The 12,101-nt window shown below is 41.0% G+C and overlaps 1 protein-coding gene across 13 annotated transcripts in view; it reads right to left on the reverse strand.

The window, feature by feature from the left end:
* Nucleotides 1-11,021, reverse strand: part of LOC135094754 (uncharacterized) — a 57,458-nt gene extending 46,437 nt beyond the window's left edge. For 5 of the 13 annotated variants that reach the window (XM_063995113.1, XM_063995112.1, XM_063995111.1 and 2 more), the window contains exons 1-2: nucleotides 7,844-9,110; nucleotides 6,347-6,428 (exon numbers count right to left, since the gene is read on the reverse strand). In XM_063995113.1, coding sequence (XP_063851183.1) covers nucleotides 6,347-6,428; nucleotides 7,844-7,885 — 124 coding nt within the window. In that variant the 5' untranslated portion in view covers nucleotides 7,886-9,110. Of the gene's footprint in view, nucleotides 1-6,346; nucleotides 6,429-7,843; nucleotides 9,111-9,950; nucleotides 10,146-10,365; nucleotides 10,861-10,978 lie in introns of those variants that run through there. The other 8 variants (XM_063995109.1, XM_063995106.1, XM_063995105.1 and 5 more) reach the window with 4 other exon arrangements.
* Nucleotides 11,022-12,101: the final 1,080 nt, after the last annotated feature.

A 12,101-nucleotide genomic window follows, 5' to 3' on the forward strand; every position in this document is an offset into this window, starting at 1 on the left:
TGGCCAAGGGCAACAAAAATCTAATAAAAAAATGCCCACTGAAATGCCAGTCCCATAAAAGGGTCAAAGCAGTGGTCAAAAATTGGTGGATAAGTGTCTTGAAACCTCCCTCTTGAAGGAATTCAAGTCGTAGGAAGGTGGAAATACAGAAGCAGGCAGGGAGTTCCAGAGTTTACCAGAGAAAGGGATGAATGACTGAGAATACTGGTTAACTCTTGCGTTAGAGAGGTGGACAGAATAGGGGTGAGAGAAAGAAGAAAGTCTTGTGCAGCGAGACCGCGGAAGGAGGGGAGGCATGCAGTTAGCAAGATCAAAAGAGCAGTAAGCATGAAAATAGCGGTAGAAGACAGCTAGATATGCAACATTGCGGCGGTAAGAGAGAGGCTGAAGACAGTCAGTTAGAGGAGAGGGGTTGATGAGACGAAAAGCTTTTGATTCCACCCTGTCTAGAAGAGCAGTATGAGTGGAACCCCCCCAGACATGTGAAGCATATTCCATACATGGATGGATAAGGCCCTTGTACAGAGTTAGCAGCTGAGGGGGTGAGAAAAACTGGCGGAGACGTCTCAGAACACCTAACTTCATAGAAGCTGTTTTAGCTAGAGATGAGATGTGAAGTTTCCAGTTCAGATTATAAGTAAAGGACAGACCGAGGATGTTCAGTGTAGAAGAGGGGGACAGTTGAGTGTCATTGAAGAAGAGGGGATAGTTGTCTGGAAGGTTGTGTCGAGTTGATAGATGGAAGAATTGAGTTTTTGAGGCATTGAACAATACCAAGTTTGCTCTGCCCCAATCAGAAATTTTAGAAAGATCAGAAGTCAGGCGTTCTGTGGCTTCCCTGCGTGATATGTTTACCTCCTGAAAGGTTGGACGTCTATGAAAAGACTTGGAAAAGTGCAGGGTGGTATCATCAGCGTAGGAGTGGATAGGACAAGAAGTTTGGTTTAGAAGATCATTAATGAATAATAAGAAGAGAGTGAGTGACAGGACAGAACCCTGAGGAACACCACTGTTAATAGATTTAGGAGAAGAACAGTGACCATCTACCACAGCAGCAATAGAACGGTCAAAAAGAAAACTTGAGATGAAGTTACAGAGAGAAGGATAGAAACCGTAAGAGGGTAGTTTGGAAATCAAAGCTTTGTGCCAGACTCTATCAAAGGCTTTTGATATGTCCAAGGCAACAGCAAAAGTTTCACCAAAATCTCTAAAAGAGGATGACCAAGACTCAGTAAGGAAAGCTAGAAGATCACCAGTAGAGCGGCCTTGACGGAACCCATACTGGCAATCAGATAGAAGGTTGTGAAGTGATAGATGTTTAAGAATCTTCCTGTTGAGGATAGATTCAAAAACTTTAGATAAGCAGGAAATTAAAGCAATAGGATGGTAGTTTGAGGGATTAGAGCGGTCACCCTTTTTAGGAACAGGTTGAATGTAGGCAAACTTCCAGCAAGAAGGAAAGGTAGATGTTGACAGACAGAGCTGAAAGAGTTTGACTAGGCAAGGTGCAAGCATGGAGGCACAGTTTCGGAGAACAATAGGAGGGACCCCATCAGGTCCATAAGCCTTCCGAGGGTTTAGGCCAGCGAGGGCATGGAAAACATCATTGCGAAGAATTTTAATAGGTAGCATGAAGTAGTCAGAGGGTGGAGGAGAGGGAGGAACAAGCCCAGAATCGTCCAAGGTAGAGTTTTTAGCAAAGGTTTGAGCAAAGAGTTCAGCTTTAGAAATAGATGTGATAGCAGTGGTGCCATCTGGCTGAAGTAGAGGAGGGAAAGAAGAAGAAGCAAAGTTATTGGAGATATTTTTGGCTAGATGCCAGAAATCACGAGGGGAGTTAGATCTTGAAAGGTTTTGACATTTTCTGTTAATGAAGGAGTTTTTGGCTAGTTGGAGAACAGACTTGGCATGGTTCCGGGCAGAAATATAAAGTGCATGAGATTCTGGTGATGGAAGGCTTAAGTACCTTTTGTGGGCCACCTCTCTATCATGTATAGCACGAGAACAAGCTGTGTTAAACCAAGGTTTAGAAGGTTTAGGACGAGAAAAAGAGTGAGGAATGTACGCCTCCATGCCAGACACTATCACCTCTGTTATGCGCTCAGCACACAAAGACGGGTCTCTGACACGGAAGCAGTAGTCATTCCAAGGAAAATCAGCAAAATACCTCCTCAGGTCCCCCCAACTAGCAGAGGCAAAACGCCAGAGGCACCTTCGCTTAGGGGGATCCTGAGGAGGGATTGGAGTGATAGGACAAGATAAAGATATGAGATTGTGATCGGAGGAGCCCAACGGAGAAGAAAGGGTGACAGCATAAGCAGAAGGATTAGAGGTCAGGAAAAGGTCAAGAATGTTGGACGTATCTCCAAGACGGTCAGGAATACGAGTAGGGTGTTGCACCAATTGCTCTAGGTCATGAAGGATAGCAAAGTTGTAGGCTAGTTCACCAGGATGGTCAGTGAAGGGAGAGGAAAGCCAAAGCTGGTGGTGAACATTGAAGTCTCCAAGAATGGAGATCTCTGCAAAAGGGAAGAGGGTCAGAATGTGCTCCACTTTGGAAGTTAAGTAGTCAAAGAATTTCTTATAGTCAGAGGAGTTAGGAGAGAGGTATACAGCACAGATAAATTTAGTATGAGAGTGGTTCTGTAGTCGTAGCCAGATGGTGGAAAACTTGGAAGATTCAAGAGCGTGGGCACGAGAGCAGGTTAAGTCATTGCGCACATAAACGCAGCATCCAGCTTTGGATCGAAAATGAGGATAGAGAAAGTAGGAGGGAACAGAAAAGGGGCTACTGTCAGTTGCCTCAGACACCTGAGTTTCAGTGAGGAAAAGAAGATGAGGTTTAGAAGAGGAGAGGTGGTGTTATACAGATTGAAAATTAGATCTTAGACCGCGAATGTTGCAGAAGTTAATGAAGAAAAAGTTGAAGGGGGTGTCAAGACACTTGGGGTCGTCGACAGAAAGGCAGTCCGACCTGGGGACATTTATGGACCCCTCCCCAGATGGGGACTCCGAGGCTGGTGTAGGAGTTGCCATGATTTTAAAATTTTTGAGTGAAGGGTGTGTGTGTTATTAGGTGCTTGTAGTTTTGTGTGGAGGAAGAGAGTTGTCTTTAGAGGGCAGGCTGTGACTGCCCCCTTGTGTTGTGAGACACAAAGGGAAACGTTCAGTGAGGTCACAGCTGGGTTTAATGATAAGTTCACAGCACCCCCTGAACAGTGCTTTAGACCTCACTGGAAGTAATTATCGTTTCGGCAGGTGTCTACTGCCTCCTCCTGGCAGGTTACCAAGGATGACTTAGTGGTGGGGCATATGAGGCAAATGCAATGCTGCTAGAGTGAAGTACAATACTGTTTCCTTATGAGATAACACTGTGCATGAAATTTCATATAATTTTCAAATCAGTACAGTCCCCTCCACTTCCATGTTCATCACTTAGCACTGCCAATGTTGTGAACCACCTGCTTTCACTCATACCTCAGACAAATCTCATCAATCCCTCCATCACCCTCCCTCTTACTCATAACGAGTGGAACGTGTCTTAGATGTAAGTCGAATCAGGTGCAGTGGTTCACAGCAGACAATTCACACACAGGCAATGCTAAGTGATGAACATGGAAGTAGAGGGAACTGTACTTCAAGCTGGCTGAAGTTCTGGCTATTTCACATTCATATAATATATATGGAGATAACTAGTAATCATAAGGCAAAGTGTGCCATCATAATGAAGCAGCAACCTAATTGTGCACTGCTGTGCTAAACCCAATCATGTCATCTGCTCATTTCCATTAGTTATAGTCAAGATTTCCTTCTGTGGTAGGAAGACACATAAAGCAGCAAACTCATTGTGCATTGTTGTGCAAAACCCAATCATGTCATCTGCTCATTTCTGTTGGTTATAGTCAAGATTCCCTTCTGTGGCAGGAAGATACAGCCTCACTGTACACTTTACAGCTACCTTGAAAAAAATACTGCTTCTTTTAGAAAAGGTAACTGAGAGGGGTGCAGTGAAAGGAGAGGGAATTTCTGTTCAGTATTTTTGTTTCTACAATAAGACAAGGCATGTTGTATGTGTCTTGACCTGGCTACCCTCTTCAAGGAGGATGCCAACCAGGTGGGAAGATATAGGTGATTAAGACCGTATGAAGTAGCCTGTTTTAAGCAGCTTAGGTTTGTAAGTTGCTGTGGATGGAAGAATATGTGCATGAATGAAAATTAGAATGAATGATGCAAGAAAGGTGTGGGGAAGACTGAAAACTGTATATATATGGATGTATTTTACCTCCAATAAATGCAAAGAAAACTTTTAGGATGGGGTATTAGTGGTGACTATATTTAATGAAACTGAAACATGAAACTCGGAAACCAAGGAGAGAGGGAAAATGAATGTCATTGAGATGAGATATCTGAAGAGTATGTCTGGAGTAACACATAAGGATTGAATAATGAGTCAGTTGTGAACAATGAAATGTGAAGGATAACTGATGTGGAAAGAGAATAGGCTGACTGAGTAGAGCAGAAAGTGTAATGACAATAACATGCCTTCCCTTTGGAGCATCAGAAAAACACTTGAAAAATATATCTGAAGGTGGGACAAATATTTCTACCATGAGGTATAAAGTGCAGTGCCTTGGACATCAGGACCATAAGCAATTCCAGTCCCAAACAATCTGAGGGGCTTTATACCTCCTATCACTAATGGTTTGGGCATGCTGAGAGGAAGAACAGGGCTAAGTGGTGAGGATGTGTGAGGTGTAAGGCTGAGAAGAGAACCAGAAATGAAATGGACAGATGGTGTGAAGAGCATCATATGTAAGAGGGATATCTGTGAAACAAAGAAGAGGTCATGTTTATTAGTGATGAATGGAGAACTGTCATGAATGCACAAACAGATGCTGCATTAAGGATCAGATCAAGAGAAGGATCTTTTCACCACATATCACTCCAGAATGTTACACTCAGACTATGGATATGAAGCCACTGAAAGTGGATACTTTCTTTAATGTCTCCCATACAGAGGCTACAGCTCTCCTTACAACAAAGAAGAATCAAATGTCTCCAGCAGTTCACCATGAGAAAGCAAAGAAGAGAATGAGGAAGTAGATTTTAATGTAGTGATGGAAGGAGTACCAGACTTGAAATTGGCTCATTCTATCAGGAGTAAGGAACAAGCCAGGAGCAGCCAATTTCAGCATCAAACCAAGCCAATCCTCCCTTTCCAAAATACTAAGTTAAGATCAACCTTGTCATCTGCATCTGCCAAGCAGCACAGACTTCACTCTTTCTGCAGGACTCTGAATCATGAATCATTAATGAAAGCAAGAGAGAGAGAGAGAGAGAGAGAGAGAGAGAGAGAGAGAGAGAGAGAGAGAGAGAGAGAGAGAGAGAGAGAGAGAGAGAGAGAGAGAGAGAGAGAGAGAGAGAGAGAGAGAGAGAGAGAGAGAGAGAGAGAGAGAGAGAGAGAGAGAGAGAGAGAGAGAGAGAGTTAGCTAGCTTATGCCTTGATCCAAACCTTCAACACCAAGATATCCAAGAGTATGGAGCATTACCAATATCTTCAGCAGATTGTCAATGTGCCTGAGACACTAGAAGAGGTATTTATGAAGAAATCTAAGCATTAATAGGTGAACTGACATTCCACGAGACCATACCATACTCATTCTGATTAAAAGACCCTGCAACTGTGCATCACAGACATAAACAGGCATTCATGAGCATACATTTGAGGTCAAGGTAAAATTGGGAGCACAAGTTATAGCTGCACATGACCTCATCTCCGTGTACACCACTGAAACTGAGATGGATTATATCCCTTACCCAAGGGCACAGAGGTAAGGGATATTCAATTTTCCATAGTTTACCTTCCCCATGCTTCCCCAGGTAGTCTTTACCAACCAATCCAAAGGATGACAAATGGGTGAACTATGCATCAACTGCCCCAGCCCAGATTCAAATCAGGGCCCACAGATTCGTAGTCAAGTACACGACCCACTTTATCATGGAGGCACAGTGTCAGCTAATATATGAATAGCTACACAATGAATGCATCCTTTTTTTTTCTCTCTCTAAGATGGTAAAACTTCAGTCAACATGAGATGCTACTGTTGCAGAAATGGCCAGGTCTTTATAACTGGCCAATTGTGAGCATTTACTTAGCTAAGACAATATTAAATTGTTAGATAGTACATCATATTCTTGTCTCTCTACATAAAAGAACATTAGTCAGCTTAAGGCACCACTATCACAGAAATGGCAACCTCTTAAAAATAAATGAAAGAATGCACACTAGTTTTCACCAATGCTAATTAAGTATTGATGACTAAAGCTAATGATCCCCAAAGCTTACCTGTCTCAGAGTCCACAGTAAAGCCCAGTTGTAGCCAGAGGTTGTCCTCGGGTGTCTCATCAATGGTGGTGTCACTCTTGGGCTGAAAATATTAAATAATCTTAGTGAAACAGAACACAATGAAACAGAATAAAATACCTAATCTGCAATCCATACATTGCAAATTTTGTTTGAGTATTGTGAGTCTCACAAATTTGACAGGACATATGAAAATAAGTAAAACAGAACACAGTAAGACAGAATAGAATGCCTGATCTCTAATCCATAGATTAAATAAATAAAACAACAGAGTAAGACAGAACAGAATGCCTGATCTCCAATCCACAGATTATATAAGTAAAACAGAACACAGTAAGACAGAACAGAATGCCTCCAATCTCCAATCTCCAATCCAGAGATTAGAGGTTTTGTTTAAGTATTGCAAGTTTTGTGAATTTGTGGATGATATAAAAATATTAAACAATCTCAGTAAAACAAAACAAAAAATACCAAAGTATTCACACTATACAAGTGTTGTCTGAACATTGCAAGGTTAATGAATTTGACAGGAAGGAATGAAGGACATGAAAATATTAAACAACCTCAGTCAAATAACACAATTAAATAAAATAAATTACCTGATCTCTAATAAAGCCAATAAAAAGGTTTGTTAATGGATGAATGACATGAAAATATTAAACATCCTCAGTAAAATAACACAATTAAACAATAAATGACCTAATTTCTAATAAGCCCAATAAAAAGTTTAGTTTGAGCAATGCAAGTCTCATGCATTAGAAAGGAGGGACTGTAGAACATAAGATGGAGAGAATGATATAGGGAAAATAATGAAATAAGCTCAAGGAAGGCCTTATAGTGGCATAAGTGAAACACCTTTCTTAGCTCTTGGGTTCTGAGTCACTAACTCTGGCAAGTGCCGCAATTCTGCCCCCTTTATGTGCCCTCCGTCATATTCATACGGGTACCTACAGTCAATAATTCTGTAGGAGGCAAGTTTATCATTGTACTTGCCCTCAATAACATCAGCTAGAGTATGAACATTTATAGACTGAAGGTCTGGGTGTTTCCCAATCTCAAGGATAGGAAGCAACAGAGCCTTGGAGAAGTCACCAGTGAGATTCTCTTCACGTTTATAACTTTTGTTTAAAGCCTTCATTATAGAGACATGAGTTTCCGAGTGGCAACAATTCATCTCTGGGTCAGAGGATGACCTGAGTGGATCCAGTTTCCTGAGTTTGGTCTCCACAGTACTGGCACCCATTTCTGAATGTGATCGTTCTATGGGATAAATGTGCCCACAGTTGGAACCATGGTTGTCTGGCGATAAGCTGATTGAAAATTCAGTTGAGTCAAAGAGGCTGGACCGAGGCGTGTCACAAGTACTGGAGGAGAGTGAGAGTCATCGGCATGGAATGCCAGAGAGGGTGGTGTAGTGTGGGGACACAGCCAGGTTAGACTTGGGTGAGAAGTTATCATCACTGAACTGAAATGACTTACACTCCCTTCCCTGCAGCACATTGTCATACAAGTCTTGGGCATTCATGGTAGTAGTGTTTCTTCTTTGCTTGTGCAGCTGTGCTTCTTTACCTAATCAGGTGTTCAGATCCAGTAATTCACTTCTGTCCGAGTTCTGCAAGTTCTTGCTGTACATTCTTGTCCCTTGAAAGCAACATTGCAATTAAAACTAACATAACAAAAGTAACAAAACATATTTGTACAAGAGTTGAATAAAATCATGATTTAAAACAAATAAAATAAAAAATCTATTTACTTGATTTACATCAGATTTTTTATATAAAGCAAAGCAAAGTTTTCTAAGGAGATTGTTGTTTCATTTTGAGCTGCCTGATCCAGCCCAGCTCAACTATAACACTCTTCAAACACTAATATCTCTTCAACAACATAGCCGATTGTAACAAAATTTGCACCATATGACAACACAACTCTATCAATTTTATATGATATAGCTTTCATCTCTTCTATTGGCTGAAGTCAAAGGGTAACTTGTAAAAAGTAGAAGTGTGTCAAAATTGGGATTTTGTAAACCAAACTTCAGTTTTTGCAGGTTTTCATCAACTTTTGTTTGTCTCAACAAAAGTGGACACCAATAAACACAAAATGAAATTTCCTATCCAACAGTACATAGCACAACCATTCGACTCTTGCAATGTTTTTTGCTAGAGTGATCTGAATATTAGTCAAGTGCACAATCTGCAGGGTGCTTCCACTGTTTCATTACTGACAGCTTCGCTCGTCAATCGCCTTCCAGGCACTTTACTGGTTTAACCCTTATAGGGTGGATGGTGTCTATAGTTGATGCAATGTAGAGGCAGGTGGCTTCTATAGTTGACCTATAATTTCAAATTTCAAATTTTCCAAAGTTCACGGTGGCAGAAGATTGAAGAGGAAGAATTGATAAGTGTGATGCTATTACATGTTAAGTAGTTGGTCAAAGCAGAGTTGAGAAATTGATGGAACATGACCTATTTTCACTGAATTGTGAAAACCAGCCCAGGTTGGAGGGGTGTCCATGAGGAATGTTCCTGTCCTTTAGGGGTTTAGGGGTTGTTCCAGTAACTATTTGTTTCAGTCTTATGAGGCCATTTTCTTGTATCAAACTTGGCCAGTGTTAAATGAAACTGTACTTTAATATACATTACCCAAGAGGAGTTTTTCACATAAAAATCATAGCTTAATCAGATCTGTTAGGTTAAAGTAACTATACATAAATACAAAGAAAAAGAAGTGGAACTCCAATCAAACATAAAAGTACAGTAAAAAAAAAAAAAAAAAAAAAAAAAAAAAAAAAAAAAAAAAATATATATATATATATATATATATATATATATATATATATATATATATATATATATATATATATATCATTAGATATTTGACCCAATGTAACATTTCAATAATTTTGAGTACAGTATATTTAATTTTGATTTAAATAATTATTTTTTACTATAATTTAAATAAACTTAAATAATTTGACTTAAATCAAACCTACCCTGTCATGCACGTCAAAACAAATTTTTCCTGCCATCACCTAAGTGAATAATGTAGTTATTGTCAGTAACAGCCCCCCAAAAATAAGAGGAGATGCAGGACCAAGGAAATATGTATATACAAGGTGCCCTAATCACATCCTAGCTTAGCTTCCTCTTGTCCCTTCTGCTCCCCTCCCTTGCCTTACCCTCCCACCTCTGTCCTCCCATGCTGTGTGATCAATCAGGCTAACAAACTCCACCCATGCAATACAATGGTGCATAAGTGGACACAATGCCACTCAAAGGATGGACTCATAAATCTCATGAAGTATAATGACAGGTTTAGTGAAATTTCATGTACTACAGGGAGTGTGTCAGTGCACTGAGCTGTTCATCTGCATTCACCTGTCACACCACGAACCACACAACAGTCACACCACACCACACACCACACAACCTGTCACACCACGACGTACCACACCCCACAATACCTCAGCCACACCAAACCTGAAGCAAGTCTAGGCCTCACCACACCACACGCCACACTACACATAAACCCACAACACCTTAGTCACACCACACCACACTTACACCAGATCTCGGCCCCACTATACCTCAGTACACCACCACACCACACACCACCACGACAAGCACACATCAAACAACACCTGACCACAGCACACCACGGAGGACACCACACTTCGCTTCAACCAAGCCACGTCAGTCTCAGTAATCCTACGCTGCAGACTCATTCCTCACTCAGCTTTACCCAAGCTACTTAACAAGATGACCAACATGACGCACTGACACACGAAAATCAAAGTATATAAGAGTCGTATAACACTAATCATCTCTGGTTATGACGAGAGAACGGCCGCGTGGATCAACTCTGTCCTCTCATAACATTAGCAAGTGTTCCCGAAATATTTCCTGTCAAGGGATACTTATCAAAACTATCAAGCGCTTATCTATCATTGTGGTAATCTACGACAACAGCTCATTGAAACTTAGAAAGATTAATTATATCACCGGCAGCAGCTCCTTCCCACATCTCTTTTTGGCCAATAATCAGTTTTCTTTCATCCTCCCTAACTGACTGGCGATCAGTTTAAGGCCCCGAGCACACTAGCGACTTTGTAGAGCCACAAGTGGCTGCGTTTTGTGGCGGGGATATTTTCTCCCATAGGTTCCCATTGTTTTCAAGCTTTGTCGATCACACTTGTGTCTGTGGCTCGCGACTGTGGCAAGCTGTCGCTCGTCCCCGCCACAAACAGCGCATTTTGTGGCGGCGTTTTGTGGCTGGCTGAGAGCACACTAGCGACCTCTGGCGACCACATGTGGCTGCTAATCAGTGATGCAGGAAACTTCGTAGAAGTGAGGTGTGGCGACCAAATGTGGCCGGGTATTCAAAACATAACCACATGTGGTCGTCACATGTGGTCGCAACTTGTGGCTCTAAAAAGTGGCTAGTGTGCTCTGGCCCGCCACTTTGCGCGGCCACTTGTGGCGCCACAGAGTGGCTAGTGTGCTCGGGGCCTAAGTCTTATCTACCATAACTACGACCTACGACAACAGCAAGCTTATTAAAACATGAAAAATAAAAATAAAAATAAAAATAAAAATAAGCAGCTACAGCTCTTACCCGTCCTCTCATTCTCTCTGTGGCAAAGAAAGTTTGACGTTCTCCAAACGTCTTTCATTGAATATTTAAAAACAATATACCCATGGGATCAGTAAAAAACTATCCACCTCCTACTATATTGACGAATATGTAAAAAAAATTAAATACATAATGTGATGAGTTAATAATAAGGGCCTAAAGCTTCAATAGAACAAAGTCAAATGAACGATTAAATTTAAATTATGAAGTGACTCAATCCTTATGTGTTTCATATCTTTAAGTAATGGTTCAAAACTATGAATTATAGTTCTTTTTTTGAGACTGGAATTAATCCATCACTATTTTTTTTTTCTCTCTCTCTCTCTCTCTCTCTCTCTCTCTCTCTCTCTCTCTCTCTCTCTCTCTCTCTCTCTCTCTCTAAGTATTCAGGCCAACATCGTAGATAATTCTAAATGAACTAACAAATAAATAAACCATTATAACCATACCAGGCTGTGACTACCCCCTTGTGTTGTGAGACACAAAGGGAAACGTTCAGTGAGGTCACAGCTGGGTTTAATGATAAGTTCACAGCACCCCCTGAACAGTGCTTTAGACCTCACTGGGAGTAATTATCGTTTCGGCAGGTGTCTACTGCCTCCTCCTCCATATATATATATATATATATATATATATATATATATATATATATATATATATATATATATATATATATATATATATATATATATATATATATATATATATATATATATATGGAGGAGGAGGCAGTAGACACCTGCCGAAACGATAATTACTCCCAGTGAGGTCTAAAGCACTGTTCAGGGGGTGCTGTGAACTTATCATTAAACCCAGCTGTGACCTCACTGAACGTTTCCCTTTGTGTCTCACAACACAAGGGGGTAGTCACAGCCTGCCCTCTAAAGACAACTCTCTTCCTCCACACAAAACTACAAGCACCTAATAACACACACACCCTTCACTCAAAAAATTTTAAAATCATGGCGACTCCTACACCAGCCTCGGAGTCCCCATCTGGGGAGGGGACCATAAATGTCCCCAGGTCGGACTGCCTTTCCTCCGGACTGACTTTGCTATCCTCCATGACCTAGAGCAATTGGTGCAATACCCTACTCGTATTCCT

The sequence above is a fragment of the Scylla paramamosain genome, chromosome 46, assembly GCF_035594125.1.
Source record: "Scylla paramamosain isolate STU-SP2022 chromosome 46, ASM3559412v1, whole genome shotgun sequence".
Lineage (NCBI taxonomy): Eukaryota > Metazoa > Arthropoda > Malacostraca > Decapoda > Portunidae > Scylla > Scylla paramamosain.